This window comes from Takifugu flavidus, chromosome 22 (genome assembly GCF_003711565.1).
Source record: "Takifugu flavidus isolate HTHZ2018 chromosome 22, ASM371156v2, whole genome shotgun sequence".
NCBI classification, from domain to species: domain Eukaryota; kingdom Metazoa; phylum Chordata; class Actinopteri; order Tetraodontiformes; family Tetraodontidae; genus Takifugu; species Takifugu flavidus.
In genome coordinates, this window is record NC_079541.1 from 5,513,848 (window position 1) to 5,541,734 (window position 27,887).

A 27,887-nucleotide genomic window follows, 5' to 3' on the forward strand; every position below is an offset into this window, starting at 1 on the left:
TTGTATTTTACATCAGCACAACAGTATTTTACCATGACAGGTTTGTTGTAAACGTGGCGGGTGCGTTTAATAACCAGATGTATCTCTTATTTTAAAGTGTATTTATTTTTTTGTACAATGTGGAAAATCGCATCACAAACAAAACACAACCACCGACTACATAGTATTACCGAAGATTTATCAACGCTGGTAGATCAAATAGATTCGAGTTGTTAGTACAATTCTGGCCTGCCACTGAAGACTATGCGAGCACATCCGGTAACAAACATACACGTGAAGCAACCCACGGGATGTACCATTCCATCTATGAAAATGTATACACTATTCTTCGGCGTGGGAAGAAAAACTCGTGTTTGTGTCTATACTGTTATGTGTGCAAATATTTCTCAGATACATATATTCATTTTTGGATTTATAAAACCCGTCTTAATCATAAATCGTTTTCGCAATATAAAAAACATCTTTAATAGTGGTTTCGCCCAGTTGTCCTGAAAGCCAGCCTCGAGAAGGATCTTTAAACCGAGACCTGTGGTTCAAGACGACAGAAAACCTACTATCTAACATTGAGCTATTTCGTATTTAGACGCTAATTAAGCAGGCTTCACTGAGGTAACAGAACCCTTTATCTATCGAACGTTGTTATGCGTCAATCTGTAAATAACTCACTTGAGTGGTTGGTGGTTTGCTTAAGTTTGGGTTTGTTTTGCAGCGGAAACTCGGTTAAGAATAATCAAACACAACCAGCTTGTCGTCTACATTCTCGATACATTGCTTCAAAAAACACTTGTAGTATTAAAAATTGCTGTAGTGGCTCAATATGGAGGAAAAATACTGGAAACGCATCTAAATAGTCTCTTTTCCTCAAGGCTCTTTGGCTACATTTTTGACGTACTTATGTAATTGAGTTGTTTGTGAGCTAACGCTAAACAGTGTTGTCAGCAGCGATGTTCGCAAATACTTTCTAAATCACAACCAATGTTGGGATAACATGCAAGATTAAGGTGAAAAAATTACACGGAGAATAGCCATGCGTGTACAGCCATTATTTATCGCATTAGATGTGCCTCTCGATTTCAAATGTCAGTATTTTTTTTTTTTAAATCTTAATAGTACATCGATTGTCTTGTTTTGGGCTTGTGCTCAGCTCACGTGTACCCAGTTCTTACGCGTGTGTGGATGTTTTTTTTTAAATCCATGTGAACAGGAATATAGCTAGACGTTCTCGCTTCGTGCGTGATGGACAGCGGGCTGCAGCCAATAGCGACAGTCCTCGTGTTTTTAAGCCCCGCCTCTTGTTTTGTTTACAATGCACTGCAGGAAAATCTGGATTCCAGAAGGCTGCCTTTGTTTCTTCGACGATATAAAGTGAATGCATACCTGTATACCCGATGTACCTTCGAAACTTTGCATCATGGAAAGCAGATTACAATTTTTAACCTCATGGAGTTAGTCCAGCATTATTTATTTTATATGTAAAAGTGGCTAATAGCTTTCTAAACAGGTTTCTAATCTATTCATCTATTCAAACATGTCCAAACGTGTCAAATGTCAGGCCTGAATCTACTTGGTTTCTATGTGTGTTGGGGCAACTAGCTGAATTTTGCAGTTTTATGGACCATAATGCATGTTTGTCTGTATATTCTGTCAAAAGTGGCCAGCTGCATTGCTGTGACCTAGCTGTTAAGTGTAGCAGATGATGTAATGAATGAGCAGGGGGGTGATGGAAGGCACATGCCCACCCTCACCCCTCGAGCTATCTTTAAACCAAGAGCAGCAAGGGGAGTATACATTCATTTTTGGAAGCAGATAACTGAGACCAGAAACAGTAACACCCAGGGGCACCTACGGGTCTAGTTACTCTAATCACAGTACATTCTTTTTGTTTTATTAAATGTTTATGACTGGAATTTAAAGATACATTACCTTTAAATGCCCAAACATTTTCTTGCTCCCCTGTGGTTAGGCTGTGGACATAGAAACACAAGTGCACGTGTAACAGGATCACTTTAACTGTTGAAAAGCCTGTTGGGTGTTTCTTGTTGCCCTGGGGACATGGTTGCTCTTAAATAGGTCTGGATACTGTGTCCCTTTATCATCACTGGCTATGGTTTGACGTAACTTATGGAAATAAGGCCCATTTACACAACATTTCACCCGAAAATAGAAAAAATTCCCTTGCCTTGGCTTTAGAGTACAACAGAAATTTACATTTTGTTTCCTCAGAGGCCCAGTCATTTCTGTCTGCGGTCCTGTGTGCAGCCATAACCCAAGATGCCAAACGATGAGCACCCAGTCTCCACATCCAGCGGCGAGGACCAAGGAAGTGACGGCGAGTCCTTGTCAGACCGCTGTGACAGCATGACGTCAACCAGCGAAATGGACTGCTCCCGTGAAAGCTTCACGAGCACCTCCTCCAGCAAGCATTGCTCGCCTTCCTGTGAGTCTGAATCCAAGAGGTCCTCTTATGTTTTTTTATCCCTATGTTGTCTCCTTTAAAGCTGCTTTTTTTGGCTCCGTCTTTGGGTTCTGGCAGCGAGTCCACCAAAAACCTTAACTCTGGATAAAGTCATGGAGTCTGCCAGAGACCTGTCCAATCTCAGCATCGCCCACGAGATCACCGTTAATCCTGACTTCCGGGTAGAACCATCCAGCCTACCTGAGGGCAGGTGTGTCAATGCTGCATATTTCTGTAATTTATCACATAAGTTATTTGTTGATTATATTTCTACATAAGCAGTTCAACCAAATCCTCTTGTGCTTTATAGTTTATGGAAGGCGGTTAAAAATGCAATGCACAAGGCTTTCTGGAACATCCTGGAGTCCGAGCTGAATGACGACCCACCAGTCTATGGACAAGCCATCAGACTTTTGGAGGAAATCAGAGAGGTGACCCTTCCCTAAAGCCGCTTGACCCTTATAGTCTTTATCTTCACGCCATCACGAATAGCAGTTATGTCATTACAAAAATGTTTTTTGGGGCAGATCTTATTGTCATTCCTGAATCCGGGGGCCAATCGAATGAGAACCCAGATTATGGAGGTGTTAGACATCGAGCTAATCCGTCAGCAGGCTGATAATGACGCTGTAGACATCCAGGGCCTCGCCTCTTATATTATCAACACCATGGGAAAGTTGTGCACACCAGCTAGGGATGAAGACGTCAAGAAGCTCCGTGAAAGGACAGATAACATTGTGACACTGTTCAGGTGAGTAGTCAGTCGTAGTTTGAAAGATTTTATTGTCTATTTATTTGTTATAGCTGTTCCCTATATTTGCACAAAAGGGAGATTTTCCGTGTTCTGGACCTGATGAAGGTGGACATGATCAATGCGACTATTCTTAGCCTGAGGGCTGTGTTGTGTCGCGAGGGTATTGAATACGAGCGGGCGAGTTTCCAGAGAATCTTGGACAAAACCCCCAGTAAGTACACAATAGAATTTGTTGCCCTATAGTAGAAATATGCTTTTTTAAAGTCAGATGAATGCTATCCCACATTTCTGTTTTTAATCCCAGATGCTTTAAGCCACTCGTCCACTTGGCTCAAGTCAGCAATGGAGGAGATGATGTCAGCCATTGTTTGCTCCCAGGAGACTGGAGGTCAGGGCAAAGGGGAGCGGACTGTACCAAATCCAATCCCCATCCTCAACACTGCCTTTCTTGGTATCATTACCTGGGACTTTGATAAGAAGCCCCTGCCTGAGGTGTGTTATGCATAGCATCGATTGTATTGTATATCGCCAAAGTGCCAAACAGTTTTTGTTGTTGAATTTCAGACGTTGATGAATGATGAGGTACGCCTGCGCGAAATTCAGCGGCAGCTCTGGCAGTGTCAGATGGTGAATGAAGTGCTGCTCATAGTCCACAGCACCATCGGAGACCCCATCCAGGGTTTGCCGTCCCTGTCTGAGCGCTTAAAACGGATGACCCACGTGCTGCTGGACGGGATGCATCACTCGTAAGTTTACAGCATTAATCCATCTTCGGTCCACAGTGGGGATTCCAATTCTTGTCTGCTGCTGTTTGCAGGAACTTTAACATGGACGAGGCATTAGAAAGTATCAGCTCGCAGATCAGCTGTGAGATCAACAAATCTTTGACGGAGAGGAACTTTCCTGCACTGACTCCAGCACTGCAGGCAAACCTGAGAGGCCAGATCTGCAGCATCACTCAGAAGGATAATCCCATCCGCACCCTTGTTGGTAAGAACAATAGCTCACTTGCTATTTATTGGGGGGAAATGCATTAAAATGAGTATTTCTAATTTTGCTTCTTAAAAAAATAAAAATCTACAGAGGATCGTGTGCAGCAGTTCTTCAGGGGGATTATCTTTGATCCCAAACCTCAGGCCAAACTTGAGCAGGTTCCAGCTGGCCTGACTGCCATCCAACCAGAGTTAACTACTTTGGGAGCCAAGTTCATCTCCCTGGTCAACTACAACAAGACTGTCTATGGACCTTTCTATGCGGACATCTTAAGGAAGCTGATTTCCGTTGGCACCTCACCAGCCGCAAGTCCTGCACCAGACCCCACTCACGAATCCATCTCCTCTAATTAACACCACATGTTGGATTGTGTGTACATCTTTGTCCTCCTTGGTTTAGCTAAATTAGGTAGAAGCTTATCCAGTGCCAGTGTGCTCCAATAGCTGGAGTTAAGTTTGTCAACATATAAATGTAGCTTTTGCTTCCTACATTTAGCTGCAAAGGCACTGTTTGGTTTCTACCATGCATACAATCTGGTAAATTGTAAAAAAAACAAAACAAGATTTCACACCTTAAAATGAAATAATTGTTGTGTCAGATTGCCCAATGCTTCCTGAACACTATAGCGGTCAGAGAAAGCATTAAAGACATTTATCATTGGAACTGAACATTTATCTGGTCACATATACAGCGATCAGCAAAAGTGTGCACATCAGACGTGCTCACACTGGTAGAGATGTAGGTATAATGTGGGTGTCAGATGCTCAGTGGATCTAATCTTGTCTTCACTGCTTTTTGTGGCGCCTTTTCTGGGTGCAAGCTGACAAATTGTAACATACCACACATGTCCTGGCACCTGTAGACAAGATTTATATGAATTGTAGACCAGAAGGACCTCCAAGAAAATGGTGGATGCTTGTCCAAAATGCAGCAGGTGGCCGCCACCTGCTTTCAAATTTTACAAAGTTTTTTGTGTGAGTAGACCACAACGATCTGTTCCTGAAGAGCAATCTGTTAACTTTATTTTATGCCCAAGTTATTGTTGTGGAGGTTTATGGGAAAAAGCATTGGTTTGTCTCAAGGACACAGTGGATTTCTAGAGAAAAAGAAAGAAGCTTCCTTTTGAAGCAATGATGTATTTCAGATTCTTTACTCAAAGAAAATGTACTTTTGTCGCTGATGATGATGGTAGAATTACAAATATGTGTTTTTTAAAAATGTCTATCATGTATTTCTGTTTATTTTAATAATGGCTTGAAAAGGATCCTGTCAATGTTCAATATTTTAAGAATATTCTTTAAAAGGTTGAATTCAAACAGCATTGTGTTAGTATTGGGTTGTTGTTTTTTTAAATGTGTTTCCACATATTTGTTTTATGCTTATTCTCTGCCAATAGAACCATAGTTTAGACTTAAGGTACTGTTGTTTTTGCAGTATTGTGTGTTGTTTGGTAGAAGCTGTTGAGGGAGGAAAAGGTGCTCCAATTTAAAGTGTGTCTTCAATTTCCAGTGAAACCAAATCTAGTTGAATACAACAAAGCATCTCTGTTATTTACAAAGAGAGTTTATGGAAATGTTTGTGGATATTGTTTTCCTATGTATCACATTTAATATAATACAGTTTAATATAATACTCATTGTGTCTTGATTTGATTGACATTTTACTGATATCTCAGAATGACCACCATTACAAAATTATTGATGGGATAAATAAAAAGGTTAAATTATGATAGGAAAATAGGTGCTTTAGATGCAATACGCTGTTTTGGTAACTTCTTTAAGACAATCAGTTTGAGCACACAAACATAAAAAAAATAAAAAATTAGCAATTTTATGTTGCATGAATTACTTTAACCAAAACAACATCTTAATGTTCAGTGTTGAGTTTAGATAACTTTCTTTGCAAATAATCAGAAATTTGAATCACATCATTCTAGTCCAGAGCCATAATTTTTTTTACAGCGTCTTCGTGAAGGAAATTTACTTTAATTATCAGCGCATATAGGTGTTGTATACAATATTTTCTTATTTCAACATGGAGGTAGCGATGTTAACATTAAAGATAAATTATGAACGTACACAACTTGACGTAGCGAGCAGTAAGTGAAGTATTCGAGAAGACGCTTTGGTAAACATGTACTTTTAGACTCTAAACGCGCGATTTTATAATTCAAAAGTCCACTATTGGTGATCAATGTTCTAATGTGACGCTTTAATTTAAATAAAAGACGTTCATATATTTAAAATAATTGATTCCGAGCAGAAACGTGTGATGTGAAGGCATCAGCGATTTGCCTGGTGACAAATAATAACTGTATGACCTCACCAGTCACGTGGCTTACATTCAGCCACCCCATTGGTTGCTTCAACACCGGGATGTTGTTTTTATTGTCAACTAGGAAGCGCTGTCAGAACTGGACGGGCGTGACAGCACCAACTTAGAATTGAATAACTACAATATAGTACTGATTCCCCTAAAACCTAACTTGTGTTAATTGTCATAAACACATTAACAACGATCCTCCTCGTTTCTTGTTGAACAGCGGACACCCGTAAGTATCTTACTGCTGCTACTTTCTTTGTTACAAATGGAGTGAACTTGTCGAGACAGGTACAAGCTAAGTGTTGTCACCTACATTTTCCGTCCAATTAGGTCAGGCCAACCTTACTAAGAACTAGGAATAAAGGTCACGATAAAATTTGCAAGCAGACTTAAGTTTTGCCTTTACATGTTCTATTTATTCTCACTTTTTCAAAAGTGTGGAATCTGGATTATCTGTTTACTTGATTATAGCCACCTTAAGTGAGCGTTTTAACGTTTAGATTGTAGCCTTTGGAAATATTTATAGAATGGTACTTTATCGCTTCCTGTTGAATAATTTCTTTTTAAACTTTGTAATCTTTTAGTTTTGGTTTTGGTTTTGTCCTGTGTGTCCACAGACATACAGAATGTTCCAAATTGCGTAACTGGGTAATTTCTACACGTGTACCAGACATCAAGAGTTTACATTTGAACTAAACACTTTAAACATCTAAGGCCTGTACAACAGTAAAGGAAATCTTCTACAGTGCTCGTTTAATGATTTCTCTGGATCAGGGTCCTGCATGATTGGTGTATTGTGCAGAGATGGCGTTGGAGGAAGGTGCGAGGAGCTCTCTGCTGCGCTTTCGACACCAATTAGAGCAGGACATCAAGCCATCCTACCTGATGGATCACATGATCAGCGACGGTGTGCTTAGCGTAGATGAAGAGGAGAAGATCAGGACACTGGTGAGCCTCTTGTGAATCATATGCTCATAGTGTTTGTTTGTCTCCTTCATTTGTTTCTTAAGGTCTTTGGAATTTCACTTTTCCCAAAATTTGATTTGAATACTACTTTGAATTGATTACATGGCTAATTTCTCCCTAGGCGACCAGAAAGGATCAGGCTGTGGCCCTGCTTGACCTTCTGCTGAGGAAGGACAACCGTACCTACATCTCCTTCTACAATTCCTTGGTTAAGGAGACATATGATGATTTGGCCACCCTTCTTCACGAGTACCTACCACGCTTGTCTCCTGGTGCAACTAAAAATGCCTCAGATGGATGCACACCTTACGGTAAGAGGGAAGTGGGTTTTATATGTGCGACCTTTGGATGTATTAAAGAGACCATTCTGTTGTGTGTAAGGCTCATGACTATCCTTGCTGTCTGTCCAACAGTGCAGACAGTCCTCAGTGAAGGGGGCGTACCACAAAGGCCTGTGGTGTTTGTGAGCAGACCAGAGCTTGTGAATCAGATCAGGGAGAAACTCTACCGGCTGCAGAAGGAGCCCGGTTGGGTCACTGTCTTTGGCATGGCTGGCTCTGGCAAATCTGTTTTGGCTGCTGAGGCCGTCAGAGATCACAGTCTCATCGAAGGTGACTACATATTTGACATATCTGTGTTATTGTGAGCAAAATAAATGAATTCTGCTCCTTCGGTGGCCTCTCTGACCTCCTTCCTTTTTACCATCTTCAGAATGCTTCCCTGGAGGGATCCACTGGTTGTCCATTGGCCAGCTGGACAAACCAGACTTACTGGTAAAGATCCAGGCTTTGTGTTTCCGCCTGGAGCAAGGCTTAGATTCACAGTCTCTTCACCGTCCTCCCAACTCTTTGGATGAGGCCAAGGAGCGTCTGCGCTACCTAATGCTGCGCAGACATCCAAGGTGGGTTTATGTTCTTGTGAATATTATCTATTTGTTTTTACTGCGTGTCATTAATCAACACCATTCCTGCGTGTCACTCTGCCCTAATATTACCTGTTTTTACGTTTGGCATCAGATCTCTGCTAATTCTGGATGACATCTGGGATAGTATGGTGCTAAAGACCTTTGATATTCACGCACGGATACTTTTAACTACAAGAAATAGAAGCCTTACTGATTCAGTTGGTGGTATGTACCCTGTTTAAAGTGACAAATATGAAACTGGTGTTGATTCAGTTCCACTGGCAAAGGATTGTGACAAAAACACGACACGGGCTTATTTCTGCAGGTGCTAAATATGAAGTCGAAGTGGAGAGCGGCCTGGATGAAAAAAAAGGCCTTGAGATCCTGGCGCTGTACACTGACAATAAACCGCATGGACTTCCCGAAGAGGCTCGCAGCATTGTCAGAGAATGTAAAGGTCTGTACTCAAGCAGCGCATAGTTTAACCACCTAAATGACCATATAGCTAAAATGGCTGGTTCCTGATCCCAGGCTCTCCTCTGGTTATGTCGCTGATCGGGGCTCTGCTCAAAGAGAAACCCAACCGCTGGTCTTACTACCTCCGGCAGCTGCAGCAGAAGCAGTTTAAGCGCATCAGGAAGTCTTCCTCCTACGACTACGATGCCCTCGACCAAGCAATGGCGGCTAGCATTGAAGTGCTGCCTCCTGAGCATCAAGAGCTCTACAAGGATCTTACAGTGCTTGAGAAAGACATCAAAATCCCTGCAAAGGTGTGGCTGCACATCATATCCCATCATCATCATCATAATCAGCATCGCCTTGATTCTAATAATAATATGACTGTCTGCCAGGTTCTATCTGTGCTCTGGGACTTGGAGCCCGAGGAGGTGGAAGACATCCTTGAGGAGTTTGTCAATAAATCCCTGCTTTATGTGGACATTAACCATAAACGCTACCTGTATTACCTCCATGACCTCCAGCTGGACTTCCTGGTGGAACAGAATCAGGCCCAGCTTGAGGTTAGTTGAAAGCTGACGGGCTACAGGCTTCTCTCTGCCCCTGTCCTTGATTTACGTTTAAGTTATTCTTGAACAACAATATTTCCGTGTGTCGCAGCGCCTTCATACGAAGGTGGTGCAGCAGTACCAGCTCCACTACAAAGGTGACCCCCCGCTTTCAGGAGATGAGGAGTGTCTTTACTGGATCAGATTTCTGACTCTCCACATGGCCAAGGCCGGCCTTGCACAGGTAATACACACATAAAATAGAGCATTTGCAATTTCTTAAATAGTATGATTGCTCAAAAATGCTCTGTTGTACACCGATGTTTCAATGTTTATGTTTCTTTCTCTCTCTGCTGGACCTCCCTTTCTGTGCAGGAGCTTTACTCACTCATGTTTTCTCTGGACTGGGTCAGCATCAAAGCCCGAATCATGGGTCCAGCCCACCTTATCAGTGATTATGTGGAGTATGGACACATTCTTGACAAGGAGGTCAGCATACAAGCCAAACTAGTATAACGAATGAAACGTTATTTATGTAAATAAATGTGCGTTATATACATTTGTGCAGCTCCCGTTACATTAAAACTCTAAGAAGTATATTGAGTTTTTCAGACTTTATTTGCTTTATCTCCTATTCACTCAGAACAGTGATGTGCGCAGTCAGTTCCAGGAGTTTTTGTCTCTGAACGGTCACCATCTGGAGCAGCGTCCTTTCCCTGATGTGGTGCAGCTTGCTCTGTCCCAGCCCCATGCGTCAGATGTGTACAGACAGGCCCTGCAGCAGGCCCAGGAACAGGCCAGCGCAGGGAAGCTCTACTTTGATTGGCTGTATGCAAAGCTGTTCTTATAGTGAATCTAGACCCTCTCTTGTACTGGTCCTTATCCATGGTAGTTGTCTGATCTATGGTCTATCTGTGCAGGAATAAGAATTCCATGGAGAGCCTGTCCCTTCTTGTGATTCACCCCCACCAGGGCTCTGTCTACTCTGCCTGCTTCTCTCATGATGGAACCAAAATCGCCTCCAGTGGAGCCTGTAAGACGCTGAAGGTATCAGCTGTTTCTTTAAGTCAGTTTAATACACGTCACTCTATAAAATCTTTTATTCATACTGATTGCCTTGTAACTGTTCTGTACCGAGGTGTTTAAAAGCACCACAGGTGAGAAGCTGACAGAGATCATGGCGCATGACGACGAAGTGCTGTGCTGCACTTTCTCCCCTGACGACCGTCTGCTCGCAACCTGCTCCAGCGACAGAAAAGTGAAGGTAGGATCCCCTCCCCCCCAATGAAAACTATCAAAAGCTGCCAAATATAGACATGCACCACTTTCTCTGCACCTCAGGTTTGGAATGTGGAGCAGGCAAGGCTCCTGAGGGTCTTCGCGGAGGAGCATGAAGAGCAGGTCAACCACTGCCAGTTCACCAACACGATGCGGCGCCTCCTGCTGGTCACCTGCTCCAATGACGCGTGCATGAACGTTAAGGTTGTGCATGTGCTATAACATTTTAACTCATCACCCCTTCTGTACTCATTCATTGTGTTCTGTTTGTAGTTGTGGAACCTCAACAAGCCGTCGTCTCAGAACACCATGTTTGGCCACTTTGAGCCAGTAAATCACTGCTGTTTCTCCCCCGATGACGCCATTGTGTCCACATCCTCCAACGACGGTACAGTCAAGGTGACTGCAATTTGACACCACTGTCTGTAACGATGCAGGTTTTACACCAGAACACGCCGATCTGATCTTATTTACATCTTCTACAACTTGCTTGTTCTTGGCGTCATTGCAGCTGTTTCGGGCATCATCTGCTAACGAGTGGAAGACGATCAGCGTGAGAGATCGGCTTGCAGAAAATGATGAGGAGGTTCTGGTCAAGTGCAGCACCTGGACTGCTGACGGGAAGCGCATCATATGCGCAGCCAGAAATGCTGTTCTGGTGGGTATTTTTCAGAACACAACGGGAGCGTCCTTTCTTCCTCCTGCTTTTTCGAGCATCCTTATGTCCAGATAGATTAGGATCTGATTGGCGTTCTCTCTGTCACTGTCTCAGGTGTTTGATGTGGAAACATCAGACATGCTGTTGGAGATCAAAACGAGCCGCCTGAGCATGGTGCAGTACTGCCACGCTTGTCCTACCAGTAACCTCCTGGCCATTGCTTTCTCAAACTACGCTGTGGAGGTACATTAAGTCCATGTAGTGTGCCTTTTTCCATATTTCCTTTTCAAAGGACTGAATACTGCAAACCTTTTCTACTGTTCTGCCAGCTGTGGGATTTAGAAGCCAATAAGAAAATGGCCGACTGCAGCGGTCACCTGAGCTGGGTCCAGCGTGTCCAGTTCTCTCCGGACGGCTCACAGCTGCTGTCCTGCTCCGATGATCATACCGTCAGGGTAAGATTGTGACGGAATCCAAGCCCGTCAACATTGCTGAGAGGTTCACTTGTTTCAAATAAGGATTAAAAGTGAATTTAACATATATGATATATATTTATTAAGGTGTTATGTGTAGAAAGTTGAGGAAAAACTTGTTTTATTGGCTTTATGTAAAAGAACTGCTAAGCAATCAAAATAGCATTCCCTTAAATAGAAACAATTTAACCTTTAGAGTTGATGCACACAATAACTATGATAATTTAGTGATTATTTGGTGGTGTATTAACTGACGATAAAAAATGTGGCCTTTTCCCCAAACAAGTAATAAGAGTGTCTTCAGAAGACTCTGAATCATTAGCTGAAGCTCCATAGAAAATGTAAAATAAAATAATTAAATCATCACAATCATAAATTTGTAGCTGGGAACCTAATAAAAATCAGTTTTTACAATTTCTTTAAACTTGCCCACAAATAGAATTTGTCTGATTCTGCTGTATTGTGCAAATATAGTAAATCTTTGTTGAGGTCTTTTTGGTGACGAAGCTTTGCCACCATTCATCAAGCTGTTGTTGCGGAATCTAAGCTTGCTACAGCCTGTAAGAGACAAATAAATCTTAGCTGTGTACAGCAAGCTGCTCTGGCATTTCTTTATGTCTCAGCTGCTGGAACATCTGTAAATCCATCTTGAGAGCGAAAGAGATGCCTTGATGACTTGTTTCCTGTCACAGACAGGTTCTGTGCTGTAGCATCACAACCTGAAGGGAACTGATTTGTAAGCAGATTTGCTGGCGGTGTGTGAAATGTAATGTAGCTGTGTCCCTGATGGATATCACTATTTTCTCCTTAAGCTGTTTCTTGTCTTTATTCCACAGTTATGGGAGACTACAAAGGTGCACACCTCCTCAGCCGTCTGCTTAAAACGAGACTCGGACGTGCTGTTCGACCAGGAAGAGATCATCATTTCAGCTGCAGACAACTGCAACAGGCTGCAAGTGAGACTGAGGGGGGTGCAGGCAGGTATGGCAGATAAATTAGGTCCTCATACGTGTGTGTGTGTGTGTGTGTGTGTCTCTTAGGTGCGCAATGGCAGGACCGGTTCTGTTCTCTTCCAGTCAGAGGAGAAGTCCTCCAGGATCCGGTGTACATGTTTATGCCGGCAGCCCCCTGCTGTGGTCATAGGGCAGGAAGATGGCACCGTACAGGTAGAACCCACTGTTTTTCTGCCTGACTCCTTATTATTAAGTATTTGGACACGCTGAGGTAAGCTGTTTGCCCCACTTTCTGTGTTTGTACTAAGTTAATTGTCTTCATGCTTCAAGTAGGTCAATTTCCTGACATCCTGAATATTTCCTGAGACATAAAAAGCCTTCATGTATATCCCAGAGTGCATCTTGTTCCCGTAAACAAAACTAGGCACATCCTTGCGTTCACGCACATGCGGGTGTAGACGTGGTTTTGTGTGTCTCGGCTCCGTGCTGCTGCTGCTGCAGAAGGTATTTTTCAGAGCCGCTTGAGTCATGAGATCTGACATAAGCGCTGTCACCCTCTTTTATCCGTCCTGTCAGCTGCGCTTCAGGTCAACTTAAGGCATCTCTTTCATCTCCATCCCACTCTTCTTTGCGGCTCTGTTTCCTTTTTACCCATGATTTGTTTTCTCAACCCCTTTTGAATCTTTTTTGTCATCACCAGTTTGAACTCTTCCTCGTAGAAGGTTACATAAAAAAGGGAAGCTGATGTTGGACAAACTGAAGTCTGATTGATTTTAGTTTAACCTGCTTCTTTTATCTCTTTATATAAAACTTACATTTATTTTATGCTTGTTTTGTGTGAAATATTGAATTCTTGTCACCTCTCCACCTTTATCACTGCAATCCCCTGATGAAACGGCAGAGGGAGCTTTAGGGTTAGAAAAAGTAAACGCGGAAATGAGCTCAAATTAGTTACAGCTTCATTATTGGAAAACAAATATTTAAATAATCCGTCAACCTGATGTCAGGCAGACACATCAACTTGAAAAACAATGTGTAGTTCCGGGTGTGTGTGCAGATGAGCGTGTTCTCTGGCAGGGAGCAGAGCTGACGGCTTGTCAGGCGCTCTGAGATGTTGGGATGCAGGATCTGACGTTTATTGACCTTGTTCAGGGGCATTGATGCTGCCAGCTCACAGGTATTGGATAGGGCGTGTGTCTCAGAACCTCCAGGAATGACACAGGAGTACACGTGCACATGGGTGCATTTCTTGGATTCCACCTTTGTTAGGCAGGTGTTGCTTACATTAGTCACATTCTACAGACTTCATTATTTTATTGTAATTGGTATTTTGTCTGCTTACGCCATGCTGCATTTATATTTCTTTTATTAAGTACCCTCAAGTATTTTCCCAACATGCTCCTCAAAATCTCAGCTGTTTCGCTTCCAAAAAACTACCATTGTTGCTAGTTGGTAAATAGATTAGATTAGATTAGATTCAACTTTATTGTCATTACACATGTCACAAGTACAAGGCAACGAAATGCTGTATGCGGTATGCGAAATACTCGTTTTTTCCCTTTTTATTTATGAATCAAACTGACTGAGTGAGTGTTTTTGACTCGGTACCAATTATATTTGAAATTTGAGCTTCAGCAAGGCCGCTTCTGCACTATTTATCACTCAGATCTGCGCGGAGGCTAATTAGGAAAAATCAACCAGTGATAAATTTTACTTCTAATCCATACTGAAGCACAAATATCCTCTTTTCACTGTTTGCTAATTAGTCTAAGGAGCTAATTTTGATTATAATCCTACTGTTCCTACCGCCGGCAGGCTCAGAGTGACAGCGCTAACAATGCCTGACAGTTTTTATTTTGTGTTGGTGTTGAACTGCTTATTGGCATATCAGTCCAAAACGGGCTGATGGGAGTGTTGTTAAATTGTTCTGTGCTTTTAGTGTAAAGACAATGGTAAAACACCATCCAGCTGACCTTTTGAGGACAGAATAATTATAATAATTTTACTCCAGCCTTTCAATTTTGCGTCCATTTCAATCACAAACCTTCATATAAAAGGGTTGCAGCCCGTTTTGTATCCTTCCTGCAGTTTCTCTTGAGCATTATATTTCGCTCTCTGACTCTCCAGGGGTGGGAGACTGCCAGCAACTCTCTTTGGTCACATCTAACGCCCCCCCCCCCCTCTAACTTTAGTTTCTTTTTGAAGTTCTTTGCAGCGAGAAGCCAGCAGCTGCGCTGCAAATCTCTCATCGCACTTTCATCTGAAAAATCTGACTCTATATTTGGACTATTTTGAGTAAACTTATCGAGACGCGTTTGTGTAGTAACAGGCAAACAAGGTCGTCACTTTTTGTCTTTTATGACATGTTTTTGCTGCTTTGCTTTCATAAAAATATTAGCTTGCAGTTGCTGTGGGTGGCTGTGAGGGTGGAAATTGGATACCCCAGCTGTACTTGTTGGTTGCTACTGTAGATGATGTCCACCTGACAAGAGGGTGATGGGTGTGTTTATAGGCTGCTTTATTCTACACATCGAGAGAGTAATGGTATTTCACCTGTCTGGTTTATTTGAATGAGTGAAAACATACAGTTGTTTTTTTTCCTGCTTCATGTTAGCTAGCATCACTGAAGTGTTGGTTTCTACTCTGCAGGTGCTGGAGCTGCCCACGGGAAAGGTGCTAGCCACTTTGCTGGGACACACCAAGACGGTCTTCTGCTGCCAGTTTAGCCAGGATGGCCAAACGCTTATCACGTCCTCTGAGGATACCACCATTAGGGTCGGTTCACCTCTCTCTTTTCCCTGTTTGGTTTTGCTTCCATTTGTCACCGTCGCTATTGATTTTTCTTCTCCCCTTCTCATTGCTCAATGCGAGTAAAATCTCTTGACCCGCTTATCATGACTGTTTTAGCCGCTTCGCTTTGCCCTACCTGGTACTCCTGCCGGCAACTCAGTTGGCCCTTTTCACCTTTTCATTCTTCATCCCCCTCTAATTCCTTTTAGCCCATCTTTCCTTACAGCAGTGCGTCTCCAGATACCTTTTTATCTCTTGCCTGCTCTTCCATTTCCCGTGCGCAGCTACCTTTTGTTTGTGCACACGTATTTCGGCCTGTTACGCTCTGTCAATCCCACACCATTCATGCTCCGTTTCTCATTTCCTCTTCCTTCTCTTCTTCCTCCTTCATCATTTTCTGCTGACAGCTCTGTCCACCAAATCCTTTCCTCTCCGTCTCCCATTGTTCCATATTTATGCAGCTCATACCTATCAGCACTATCAGCTCCTTATTCTGCAGCCTTCTGCGCTCATATGGCTGACAAGTGCTCCATCAAACCTGTAGTAGCTCTTTAAATGTTGATGCAGATATGGAATGAATATAAAGGGACGTGTTGACATTGGTCTTACATTGGTGATGGATTGTAACCTTTGTACCAGTGACGGATGCATCATCTCGATGACTAGATCCTGTCTCTGCTTATTAGCCTGCTGTTAGCATCTTAGCTCTGAGTCTCTGGTGGAAGGACTGTGATTGCACCACCATTTTCTTCGTGTTTAGTTCCATTTAATTCTTCAGGGAGAGTCACTCAAACTCTAGAAAGGTCATTGAGTTGGAAATTGGATTGATTTCTCTGCTGTGTTCCCCCCTCCCTCCCCAATGTAGGTATGGAGGTGGCTGTCGGGGGAGTGTAAAGTACTGCAGGGTCACAGGGAACAAGTCAGATGTTTTACGCTGCTCTCCAGCTCACCTTCCAAGATGAGGCTGCTGTCCTGGTCCTTCGACGGCACCGTCAAGGTAAAATCCACACACTTTTCACTCGGTCAGCAGCGTCCTTAAAGCAAATGCCAAACGCTCTCCATGTTCTTGTTGCTTGCCGTAAGATGTGGGACACGGAAAGTGGGGAGAAGCTTCAGGACGTGGAGGCTCATCAGGGAGCCATCCTCTCCTGCCACGTCTCTCCGGACGGCTGCCTCTTCGCCACCACCTCTGCTGACAGGACGGCTAAGGTTCGACGCTTTCGCACGCACGCACACACTCACAGGATGAGACGTGTTTGTTTGCGCTGCCTGTAATAACCTGACCTATTACGCATTAGCGAGTTCCCCGAAACCTTCCTCAGAACATGTTTGCTGTGAGGAGACAATCTCCCGTGCTAAGAGAGGCCAGGTCACAGATGAGTACGTGGCAGATGGAGCCCGGTCGGCCTTTTAGATCAGTGTCCAGCAATTATTTAGACTGACTGCTGCTTTTGGACTGCAGATCTACACTCCTGGCAGCCTGGCTGTCTCCTACCTAACTTATTTCCCTAAAGTCCAGGTTGCTGCGCTCGACTTTTAAATGACTTTGATCGACTCCGTAGGCTGGAAGTGTTTCTAACCTCTAAAAAATCAACTCCCTTCCACAGTAAAGGACTAAAAATATACGTTCCTTTACCCCAACTGGCTCCGAGTCAGTGATTTCCCTGGATTGGGAAAACAGCTGCACCTCCTGTGTTAAATTTACACGTCCTTCTCTGCCGTGTCCGCCAGTGGAGGGCAGCTGTTTTCCTCAACGGTGTTGGAAAACAATGCAGAGTCGCGCTCTCCAGCCCGTGCAGAGGCCGCCGCCGCCGTCAGATTTCACACAGGAATCGGGAGTTGGTTCAACAGCCAGACAGGCTTTTCTCAATGGATGGTGGTGCGAAGGAATGTGTGTGTGGCGGCTACGCGGCCCCTGCTGCCCAGTCTGAGCGAAGCTTTGCCAGATCAAAACCCACTAAAGCCTTTGGACTCCTCTATCTGGAGGTCAGAATGAAAGGTTCAGGCATCTTTGTTTAGGAACGAACGAAGAAAAACATTTGGTCCTTCTGCCCTCCCTTATTTCCAGTATCCCGCTTTTCCGTTCGACCTTCAGATGAGTGTGTTCCGACATAGTTAGCCGGCTGCCAAATGAAGTGTCTAATTATGAGCTGTGTTATTTTCTGCGCGGCACAGAATGTGACCGGGGTAAGAAAGAGAGGGAGAGGGGGAGGAATGCAGAGAAAACAATGGGTTAGAGAGAGAGAGAACGAGAGAGTGGAAGTCTGAATGAAAAAAGAGAGAAAGAAAAGCAGCGTCGTGAGCAAGCACTCATTACAGATGCAGCTCTACAGCCTGTGCAATTATTTGCCCTTCTAAAACCAGCTGCATAATGAGTATTGATCAAAACAAACTGCAGTGTTGATTTCCATGATTACATTTCATCTCCTGTATGTCACATATTCAGAAACACGCCTTCTAACTGGGTTCTTTTGAAACCAGGAGGACGGGACACTCGCTTTGGCGCAGATTGAATCTCTTTGATACCTGGTATAGATCAGAAGTGCTTATCTCTTCCCAGTTGTGGCACTGCGAGTCCTGGCAGTGCGTCCACACGTTGAAGGGACATCAGGAGTGCGTGCGGAGCTGTCGATTCTCCTGGGACAGCCGACGCGTCGCGACGGGGGACGACAACGGCGAGATCCGGGTGAGCCCGCTTGCAATGGCTGACACCTTTTAACAGTTCTGTGTTTCTTTTTCCTGTTGTGAAACCTATATACTGTATACACAAAAATGCTGTTCGAGGATGAACTCCTGAAAAATCAACCATCCTCCTTCTGAATAGTAACATCAGGGCGCTCACATGCTAAATGAAACAATGGTTCTTCTATGAGAAGAAACAATGCTTGAAAACCCCTCTAATTTGCCACGTATCATAGAAAAACCCAATTACACCAGTCAGCACTTATTGCAGAGATCACCCCATAATTACCTCTCATCACTCATTTAGATAAAGTGCTTGCTAATGTATCGTGATCGCTGCTGCGCGTAGTGGTGGGCTGAGATGAAAGGAGAGGCAGGGCCCTTCAAACTGGAGAGAAGGGTGCAGGTTAGAGGAGCTGGGATGAGGCAGGAAGAGGAGGAGATGTCTGACAGCAGGAGGTGAAGGAGAGGACTCAGGCTGCCAAATTGGATCCCCGAGGCTTCGGAATCTGCTGCCGCCCCTACACAAAAACACATTCGCCGGTAAACACAAGGAATGGAGATGCTGCGCTGCGCACCGGGCCAACAAGGGGTTAATGCCCTACAGTGGCCTCCGAGCTGCAGAGCCCCATTATCCAGAAATGGACAAATCCATCTGATCCAATTACATAAACCAGTGAAATATCTGGTTTCTATGGAAACAAATGTGAGTCATTCCGCACAAAAGCCTGCCAAGTGTTAAATATAGCAGAGCGGGTGATGTGTCATTGTCAAATGAACATCTGAACAGTTGCATAACAGCTGTAATTGACATGATGTGGTGAATTAGTGATAGTCCACTCGCCGCCCATCTTTACATTATATATGTTGTCCTGCCATCATTTCAGTCTGGTGTTCTGTGCACGCCCCATCTCCCCCCCGCCCAGGTTAATTTTATCCGAGCATATTTCAGCCAGATCCCCCTTTTTTCTCATTCCATCCCCCATCCATCCCTCTATCCATCCATCCATCCATCAAAATGTACATGATTTGAAACTATTACCATGGCAACTAGGCGGATTACATGCACAAGTTTTATATCGCCAAGACTGCCGCCTGTATAAAACTCTCATTTTGGTGCTTTTGATGGTTCCTTGCAGCTCTGGAGCGTCAGCGACGGCTCCCTGCTGAAAATCTGCTCCCGGGACGGTAAAGACGGCATGGACTCGCTCCACGGAGGCTGGGTGACAGACCTGCACTTCTCCAGAGATGACTCTCTTCTGGTCTCCACAGGTGGCTACATCAAGGTACGCTAACCTGCTGTGGCATGTCGCGCCGATTTAAAAAACAAAAACAAACAAACAACAAAAAAATAACATCTAAGGAAATTAAATTGCAGCTGCTAACAATGCCACAAAGATTTGATGCTAATTTTATTGTCAATGTAATATGGCCAGTAAACAAGAAGAGTATTGAGTAGTAGTCAGCATGATCTCCCAAAAAATAACCAAATAATTGCGCAGATATTAAATAATGAATCAACTACGGCTGTATTTACCCCAAAGAGGCAGTATTGCTCACAATGAGGTGTTCCTACATTATACGTTATATCTGACAGAAGGCAACCTCTGGGGAAGTAACAGGAGTTGTGTGTGTCTGTGTGTGTGTGTGTTTGAGACTCAGTTTTATTGCCCTTTCTTTTACAAGCGATGAGGTCACCCGGCGGCCAGTCTTAGCCGTGCTCCTGATTGGCTGCTGGCTGGGCAATGACTCGATCCTCCAGAGAGAGCGGCCCTCATCGACGAGGCTCTGCATCTCCGATTACTCACCGCGCCGTGTTGCGTACTTCAACACATGCACGCAGACCCTTTGCGTCCACCTTCTTCAGACTCTACTGTCAAAGGCAGAGGTTGCTGCTGCTCAGGCTTTTTATAGACAGATGGCCAAAAATGAGTCATCAGCTCATCTTTAGCACATTACTGTTGACGGGATGGTGCAACCTGCCCTGTTTTACCCCTCATTGCAGTCTTCAAATGCATTTACTCATATGTATAATTAATTTTATGCACCCACAGTGGGAAAATGAGTTTTGCTCCTATTGGAAGCTCCTATAAATATAGAGTCGTTATCATAAATAATCCATGTTTTCCTCCACATCTGCTTTACTGTCTGTGCTAAGGCTGCACAAATGTGCCGCTCACCATCTTTACGTCGCAGACCTCATCCAGCCTGTCGTAATCATTTACTGAAGTACTGGGGGGACCATTCCATCACTCAAGTCTGCAGACTTTTTCCTCCACGCTGTCCTTCCTCCTCAGTGAGGCGTGCTGCCTTGATGGATCAGCGTGTGGATGTTCATAGCGGTGATGGATTATTACGCCTGTCTGAGAGGGTGAACCCCCACGAGTCAGGCCCCTCCATTGATTAATGGCGCCGGGTGTCAGCCGGACAGGCCGTCCTGTCCGTCTTGGTAATTAACATGGCGGCGCCTGGATCAGTTATGACAGATAATATAGCCTTCAATGGAGGGAGTAGCATAATAATCTAACCGTCTTATCTCTTTAATTATTATTTCCAAGGCATGTCACTGCGCTGTCCCGCTTTGCAGCTCAGCAAATGTCTTGAAAGAAAAACTTGGCAATTACGGTCCGACGCGGAATTTTAAACAGGCTTGTTAGCAAATAAATTGATATTTAAAAAAAAACAAAACAAAAAAACTCTGACACTCGAGCTGAGATGAAGGCACAACAGCGACAGAAAAGATGACATCTGATTGTGGATTAGTGCAATTATTTTTATCTCGGCGTTGGAAGAGAACTTCATAAGGGCTGTCTGGTCTGCGTTCGTCCTCAGCTGGTGCGAGGAAAGAATTCATTACGAAGGATCAGCGGGATTGTGATTAATGTGCATTTGGATCATAAATGTAGGAGATAAGTTTGCTTTTGAATGCCGGGGGAAGCTCCACCACCACCACCACCACCACCGCTTTCCAGAATAAACCGGTCGTGGAACGACAACACACTGAGACTGAACACCACCTCGACAATAACGGAGTTGTCGCGTATATTTATAACAGTAAACGGAGCAGAAACAGGTTTGTGTTGCGGTGGGGTGGAGGGTGGCGGCACTTACTGTGGAGTTGGTCTCGGTCGGGTACGATGGTGGGTACTGGCCCCCACGGTTCTGTCAAGACCATCGTTTGAGATCACTGATATGCTACGATGCCGAAGACCCCTCCCCTCGCTCCCCCCTAGGGTTGAGTGTAATTAAACCCAGCAGGCCCTGTTGTGGGGACACGTGTCCTTGTCTCATCTCCTGTTGTTTACAGGCATCTGTGAAGAATTTACACTTATAAAAATGTATCTTATTAGCTGGTTTTGCTCTAGCATAGTAGCATCGTGTGTGTGAGAATGTGTGTGATGAAGCGGTACTGCGAGGCCCACGGGGAGGCTGTCACATTGTACGGTGATTCCCATCGCTCCCTCCTTCAGCTCCACGTTACGCCATTAAATACCGTCCCTGTCAACACCAGGCCTCCGCTGAAAACTCTCTCACACAGAAATGGCGATGACCCACTCTGTTATGGTGCCACACTGCAGGAGAGGGGGGGGGCGGCAGGTGTGAAAAGGTTCATCCTGACTGAGCAGACACGCAGCACCCAGCAGCCCAGAGTAATTCTCACCAAGCCATTGCGCAAACAAACTCAACTCAGAAACCACCCCAGAAGAGATGTAGCGGCCCTTACAGCTGCGCCCGCCCTTCTGGTCCAAGCAGCTCGTCCAATTCCGGTGCTTTTTCCTGGTTAAACGCACAATCAAAACACAAGATCAGTTGTCGAAGTTTAGAAATGAGGCAAAGGCCCAGCACACCTGAAACCTGCCGCTTCAGAATCACAGCATCGCACCGCGCGGTTACTTTTCCTCACTTCTGGTGCCTTCTCAGCCACACGTTCATGTGCTAGCATTAGCGATGCGCGCACGTGCAGGCGTTTACAATCGTGGTTCTCCCCTCTAACTGTTAAGGTGAGATGAAGCTCATTATTCCAGCCTGCGATGGAACGCGGTTTCATCTCCTCTCACCTCCTCATCCTCGGAGTTCCCACCAGACTTGCTCGTCTTCTCCTCTTCTCCAGTCCCGTATCGCTTTTTCACACCTCTGCTTGTATTTTCCTCTCTGCTGTCAGTTGCTTTCGGTCCACATCGGCGACCTCATGCTGCGACGCCACGCCACTTTGGTCTGCTAACGTTGCGGATGTAAATGATACAGGAGGTGTTGGAGCGACACCATTTCAGGAGTCTGGGGGTTATTTTTAACCATCAGATCTGTCAAGTCTTTATTTTTGTGATTTCAGTGCCAGAGCTGCCTTCATGAAACACCTGTTAATGGAACAGACACACAGAAGTGAAGGGGCGGAGGCTGGGCTGACCTTCTTTTGAGAGACATTCGATGGACAGAGAATCTGAGAGGGTGGGGTGGGGGTGCAATGGACAGAGAGGAGCATAAATGCAGCTTTCTCCTTGAGAGATGGCACGAAGCGGTCGGAGATTCTTGTATAATGAGATCGACTGAGCTATAAGTAAATGTGTTTTCATTTCTCCATCAGTGGCTAAGACCTTGGTGATTTCTCTGGGGGGGGCACATCAGTCAAGCCGGGTTTCCATTAGCCTGTTTGTTAGATGGAGCTTAAATGGCACGACAAAGAAACAGCGACATTCACGTTAAAGAGAAAATCCGCGAAGGTGTAAATGGCAGAGTTGGAAATGCTTCCGATATCACCCGAAACGTTGGAACAGGTGTTGCTTCATGTTGGCTGGTTGCCACCTTTTGATTTTAGAGTTGATGTTTGCTCCTTCGCATCATAACACACAGACGCACACGCGCACTCGCGCGGTTTCTGGGAGGATTCGCATGGAAATCAGCCCTTATAACATCGGTTCAGGCAACACTCTTGGTTTTGATTTCATTCAGCAGCGTCCCCCCCCCCCGTCATGTCGTTTGAAAAGTAAGCCCCTCGCTGTGCTGCGCCAGCATAGCAACAGACCTGCCTCTAAAAATACCTACACACACTCATATGATGTAAAACTGCTCCCTTGCTCTATAGTCATTCCAGAGTGTAATAAATCCATAATTTAACATCCAGAGGCTCTTTATTTGGCCGTAATGCATCAGCACTTGTCTGCTGGTCCCCAGCTCTCAGTGTTTGCATTCGCACATCTTTACTTCCAGCGTGAAGAACATCGAATGAGTCAAACTTGGAATGAGCGCGGCCTGGTTTTCTCGGCTCTTGTTGTCAGGCTCGGGGTATAAACACAGGCTGGTGAATTATTTATTGCTCTCTTGGAGGCAGCCGCTTCCCCAGCGTCGCTCATTAAGCCGAGGTTAATTGTCTCGCTGGCTGCAGAAGAAGGGCCTTTGTGTTTGTGACTCATTCCCGAGAAGAGACGAGGCTCGGCGGAGGTGGGAGAGCCACGATGGAAGTGTGGGGGGGGCACACGCCGGGATTCTGATACACACATCGATCGACTCGCGGTGGGTTCGCTGTGGTAAACTTTGCCTTCCTGGTCGTTTTTGCTGCAGATGTGTTTACAGGTGTGTTTCTGGGATTATTGTCTCGGCGGGAATTTGACAACGACTGAACGTGGGGAAGAAAAGTCGGATTAAATGTTAAAGTTAAATAGGGAAGAGGAACTGGATCACTGATCACTGGACAGATGTTGGGAACAGATTTTACAGGGGTTTTGTTTGTGTTTCCTGTGTTTTTCCTCCCTATTAAATTTACTTTTCTTCGATTTCATCTGTGATGGGAGGAAAAAAGCTGCCAGCAAAGATAAGACTCTCTCGAGCAATTGGGAGGAAGCAAAGAAAGATTTGAATTTCAATATTTGACTGTAGGTTGAATAATTCAGAGTCTGTGTCACGCCGTCTCCTCTCTGCAGGACTGTCAGCCCTCTGTCTCTGTCTCCGTCCCTCTCTCTCTCTCTCACACACATTCTCCCCACCTTCACCAAATCAGCCCTCCTTTTCAAATCTCGCTCCACTTCAGTGCAGAATTCCTCCCGAAAGGCGTGAAATTTAGCCCCTTCCCAGTGGATTCTGCATCCAGGCTATTTATGCACGACAAAGACAAACGACTTCCATCGTTCCTCTCTGAACGACTGCACACTCGCTCCCACCTAAAACTCGTTGTGACCCTCACAAGAACACACACGGACAGGTATTTCTGTGATGTAAGCAGTGTTGACTCTCCCTTGGGTAGGCTGAATAAGCAGACCTATTTAGCTTGTGGAGAGGGAACAGCGAGGGCCTGTCTGGGCAGATTAGCCGCTCCTCTGCTGTTGGCTGAAATGCATCATGCTAACTTACATTCCTGGCTCGCCCAGATGTGGTTTTTGAATTGGTCTGAACCTACTCAAAGGTGCGGCTTTGCAGATTTTTCCTAAAGTGGAGACGCTCGCCCTTAATGGAGGGAGCGGCGAAGCATCCTTCAGTGTTGAATCACTGGGTTAGATGTAGCTTCTCTGGTTTCCATAACGCTTTATAACGAGATCCCTCATGTTACCAGCGACCTCATGATGTTATTTTAGTTCCTGTTTTGTCTCTTTTATCTTGTTTTTGGTGTTCGGCTTTGTGTTATTTTTAAGTCCCTTTTTTTTTTTTGATGTTTTATTTGTGCGGTCTTTTGTTGCCGTCTGCGCTCCTTATCTGGAAATATTCCCAGAAAAAACATCACAACATGCCACAAATGTGTGTGACACATCTGCATCGCTCGCGGTCGATAAACGGAGGATTTATTTCTGCTCCCTGCGCACCCCCTGTTTTCACCTGGAATTGATATGCATCCATAAATGAGCTCCTCCGTCATATTTACACCTTCATTTTGAATTTCAAATCAGAGCCTTCACACTTAAATTAAGAGTGTCATTTCCATGCTATTGGTTCCGTCCCTGTAATCCACCTGCGCGTCTTCCCGGCATCTGTATTCATGGGAAGTCGCACTGCTATAAATCTGTCCAGTTAAAAGGAAAACGGGATGAAGCTCCGAATACCCCAAACGGAAAACACAAGACTGGGAAATACACACAAAGCGTACAGTCATTTAGCATCTAAGCGCAACGCAGGCCGTCCCATAAATCAGGGCTGCGCTGCTGATGTTGTTGATGTCAGCACATCAGCCAGCTGTTGGAGGATCCATCAGACTCCCGCACACAATCTACCGCCGCCCCCTCCCATCGGAATGCGCAGAACCCTGTTCAGCGAGGGCCCCGCTTGTGTGGAAATCACATTTTAAATCAGATTGTGACCCTGTGTTTTCATTGTGAAATCCACTCTTGCTCACACTCCATCCTCCTCCTCCTCCTCCTCCTCCCTCTGAACCAACACACACATTTAAACATTGACTCTGCCCCCCTCCCACCTCCCCATCTCGCTGCTAATCCTTTTTTTCTCCCAAGCACTTGAATCGTTGTCCGATTCTCTGTTGTCGTCCTCGGTCTCTGGCGATTTATCGCCGGATCGGGCCTTGGCGCTCTCCGACTCGCTCCGTTGCTCTTCCCAGATTATTTCTGTATTTATGCGTGTGTGTGTGTGTGTGTGTGTGTGTGTGTGGGCTGGATTTCTTTGTTTGAGCTGTCGTTTCTTTCATTCTGGCGTCATTGCGGTTTAAACAAGCTCTCCCTGCTGATCCACGGCGCATCCACCTGTGTATCGATCTCACCTCCGCCTCTTTTAATCCAGCCCCAAATCTCTCTCGCTCTGATCCCCCTCTGTAGCAGGACTTCATCAAACCGGTGAAAACAGCAAACAAAAGCGATTTCAGTCACGTTCTGAGTGAGTTTAGTGTCCAACTCTTCGTCAGAGTGAGAGTGTGGTTCTGGGGTCCGTTTGTCGTCCAGCAGCCTGACACATGTTCAGCCCAACCTTCCTGCCAGGAGCACGATCACAGGTGGGAAAACGCGATGAAAAGGTGTTCACATCCCGCAATCTGTCGGCTCGCGCCGGTTGAAATACGACCCGCTGCAAACGTAAACGATCCCGCGCGCAGCTGCTTTGCATCTGTTGCTCCCGCCGAGCGACTCGCGCCGTTGGGTAATCTTCAAAAGGACGCGTGTTAAATGGAACGCAATGCGACAATTAATTATCACACAGCGAATCATTCCGGCTGTATCCAAGGCCTCGTTCGACGACGAACTTATACAAACGCGCAGGTTCTAACTCGCCGCGTCCTCTTCCGTTCAGCCAGATGTGCAAGGATGAGCGCGGCTTAAATGGCTGCCGTCGTCAGAGCCAGTGGACTCGGCGCCTTTGATGATGCTTCCCAGCGAGATGGGGCTCGAACGGGAAATGTCAACTTTAAACCGAGATTAAACAGAATCGCTCAGGAAGGAAAGCGTGTCGGGGGAGGGGAGCGGGTGTGCGTTTGAATTTGGCAAAATGCTGCTTCTGGAGGGAGGGTTTTCATTCATTTCTTTAAATTCCAAAAAGCTGAGCGTCTCCCTTTGGTTTGTTTGCCAGTGGTGGGACGTGGCTCAAGGCGAGGCCCTGCAGACCTTCCACCCGACGGGATCGGCGCTCAAAAGGATCCACGTCTCCGCCGACTTCTCCACCTTCGTGACCATCGACAACATCGGCATCCTCTACGTCCTGCAGAGGGTCATGTGAAGAAAAAAAAATAAAAGGCAGCGTGGAAACAGACAAACGGGGCCTTGCCGACTGAACGTTCCAGCATCTGATGGTGGAACTAACAGGAACAGCATCACAACTGGTACTTTCCAGACCTTTGGTTCAGTTCTGTGTGAGTAGAAAGACTCACAAGGACAGAAAGGTGTAATTAATGGGCCAGTTGATGATGACACATCATCCCTAATGTGAAAAAGCGTAAGGGCTCGGCACGATGCATTTCTGAGCCTTTCCTTTTTATTGCACCCACAGGGTTGCACATGTTTACTGTACCTGGTTCTCCCACCTCACCAGCATCTGTCTGGGCCACTTAAAAGATTAACGGCTCAATTAGCTTTTTAACAATCGGGCACTTGAAATTGAATTGCGGAAACTTTTTAGAGCCTCCGGCTGTGTTTGTTCAACTGTACTTTGGCTTTGAGATGAAAGGAAATGTTGCCTACCAAAAAAATGAGAATATAGTGTATAATATTCAGAAAGCACATTTTGCGCTTATCAGTGTCTTTTTTGGAGCTTTTGTACTACTTGTTTTTTAACGCTTATCTCACATTTTTACCTGCATGCTGCCTACTGAGCCTTATCCGTTTTAGAACTATGACGCAGGCGGAACAATCACCACTAAAGCTTTTGCTGATCCGAGTGTTCAGGTATCATAAATGGATCCTTAATTTGATTGGATTCAGATGAAAGCGTGCATTAAACACAAAGCCACAGCAGCCTAAAATGATGCAGACTTCAATCAGGGTCGATTAGTCCCGAGCACTGAAAGACAATAAATGAATAAAAGTCAGGGTGCGTTTCAACGCATCCGGTCGATACTGTGGTAATTCTCACCTCCTGCTTGTGGAGGTTGGTGCTTTAAAGGTTCAATCAGCTCATTTTCTTCCACTGAAGAGGTGCCTGTAACAAATGTCTGCTCGGGATGTTCTATGATGTGCTTGTGAATGTTATTAAATGTTAAACTTCACAGTCCTGCTGTCTTTCTGCATCTTCTTTTGCT

At 45.0% G+C, this 27,887-nt stretch overlaps 2 protein-coding genes across 4 annotated transcripts; both read left to right on the forward strand.

The window, feature by feature from the left end:
• The first annotated feature begins 404 nt into the window (after positions 1-404).
• tcp11l2 (t-complex 11, testis-specific-like 2) lies at positions 405-5,838 on the forward strand. 2 transcript variants are annotated; one of them, XM_057022007.1, is made up of 10 exons: positions 405-609; positions 2,224-2,437; positions 2,534-2,666; positions 2,766-2,886; positions 2,983-3,206; positions 3,284-3,420; positions 3,514-3,701; positions 3,774-3,955; positions 4,027-4,199; positions 4,293-5,838. In XM_057022007.1, exons 2-10 carry the CDS (start codon positions 2,272-2,274, stop codon positions 4,553-4,555), a joined length of 1,587 nt encoding a protein of 528 aa, XP_056877987.1. In that variant the 5' UTR covers positions 405-609; positions 2,224-2,271; the 3' UTR covers positions 4,556-5,838. The 2 variants fall into 2 exon arrangements, with proteins under 2 accessions (XP_056877987.1, XP_056877988.1); XM_057022008.1 differs by having other exon boundaries at positions 467-609; positions 2,260-2,437.
• A 738-nt stretch (positions 5,839-6,576) lies between these two features.
• apaf1 (apoptotic peptidase activating factor 1) lies at positions 6,577-27,859 on the forward strand. Of its 2 annotated transcripts, none has more exons than XM_057022063.1 (27): positions 6,577-6,753; positions 7,299-7,472; positions 7,612-7,801; positions 7,904-8,101; positions 8,202-8,391; positions 8,507-8,619; positions 8,720-8,851; positions 8,926-9,164; positions 9,246-9,413; positions 9,511-9,642; positions 9,774-9,887; positions 10,042-10,226; positions 10,319-10,445; positions 10,537-10,662; positions 10,740-10,880; positions 10,950-11,075; positions 11,188-11,334; positions 11,449-11,577; positions 11,664-11,789; positions 12,644-12,763; positions 12,848-12,973; positions 15,410-15,535; positions 16,416-16,547; positions 16,634-16,759; positions 18,111-18,236; positions 19,372-19,518; positions 26,723-27,859. In XM_057022063.1, exons 2-27 carry the CDS (start codon positions 7,329-7,331, stop codon positions 26,867-26,869), a joined length of 3,777 nt encoding a protein of 1,258 aa, XP_056878043.1. In that variant the 5' UTR covers positions 6,577-6,753; positions 7,299-7,328; the 3' UTR covers positions 26,870-27,859. The 2 variants fall into 2 exon arrangements, with proteins under 2 accessions (XP_056878043.1, XP_056878044.1); XM_057022064.1 differs by having other exon boundaries at positions 6,581-6,753; positions 7,271-7,472.
• The last annotated feature ends 28 nt before the right edge of the window (positions 27,860-27,887 follow it).

Coding starts and splice junctions, on each gene's coding strand:
- tcp11l2 (XM_057022007.1), top strand. CDS start 2,272: ATGCCAAACGATGAGCACCCAGTCTCCACATCCAGCGGCGAGGACCAA. Junction 3,421..3,513: donor AATCTTGGACAAAACCCCCA/GTAAGTACACAA, acceptor TTTTAATCCCAG/ATGCTTTAAGCCACTCGTCC. Junction 3,956..4,026: donor CTGGACGGGATGCATCACTC/GTAAGTTTACAG, acceptor TGCTGTTTGCAG/GAACTTTAACATGGACGAGG.
- apaf1 (XM_057022063.1), top strand. CDS start 7,329: ATGGCGTTGGAGGAAGGTGCGAGGAGCTCTCTGCTGCGCTTTCGACAC. Junction 9,888..10,041: donor GACACATTCTTGACAAGGAG/GTCAGCATACAA, acceptor CTATTCACTCAG/AACAGTGATGTGCGCAGTCA. Junction 10,881..10,949: donor ACGCGTGCATGAACGTTAAG/GTTGTGCATGTG, acceptor TTCTGTTTGTAG/TTGTGGAACCTCAACAAGCC.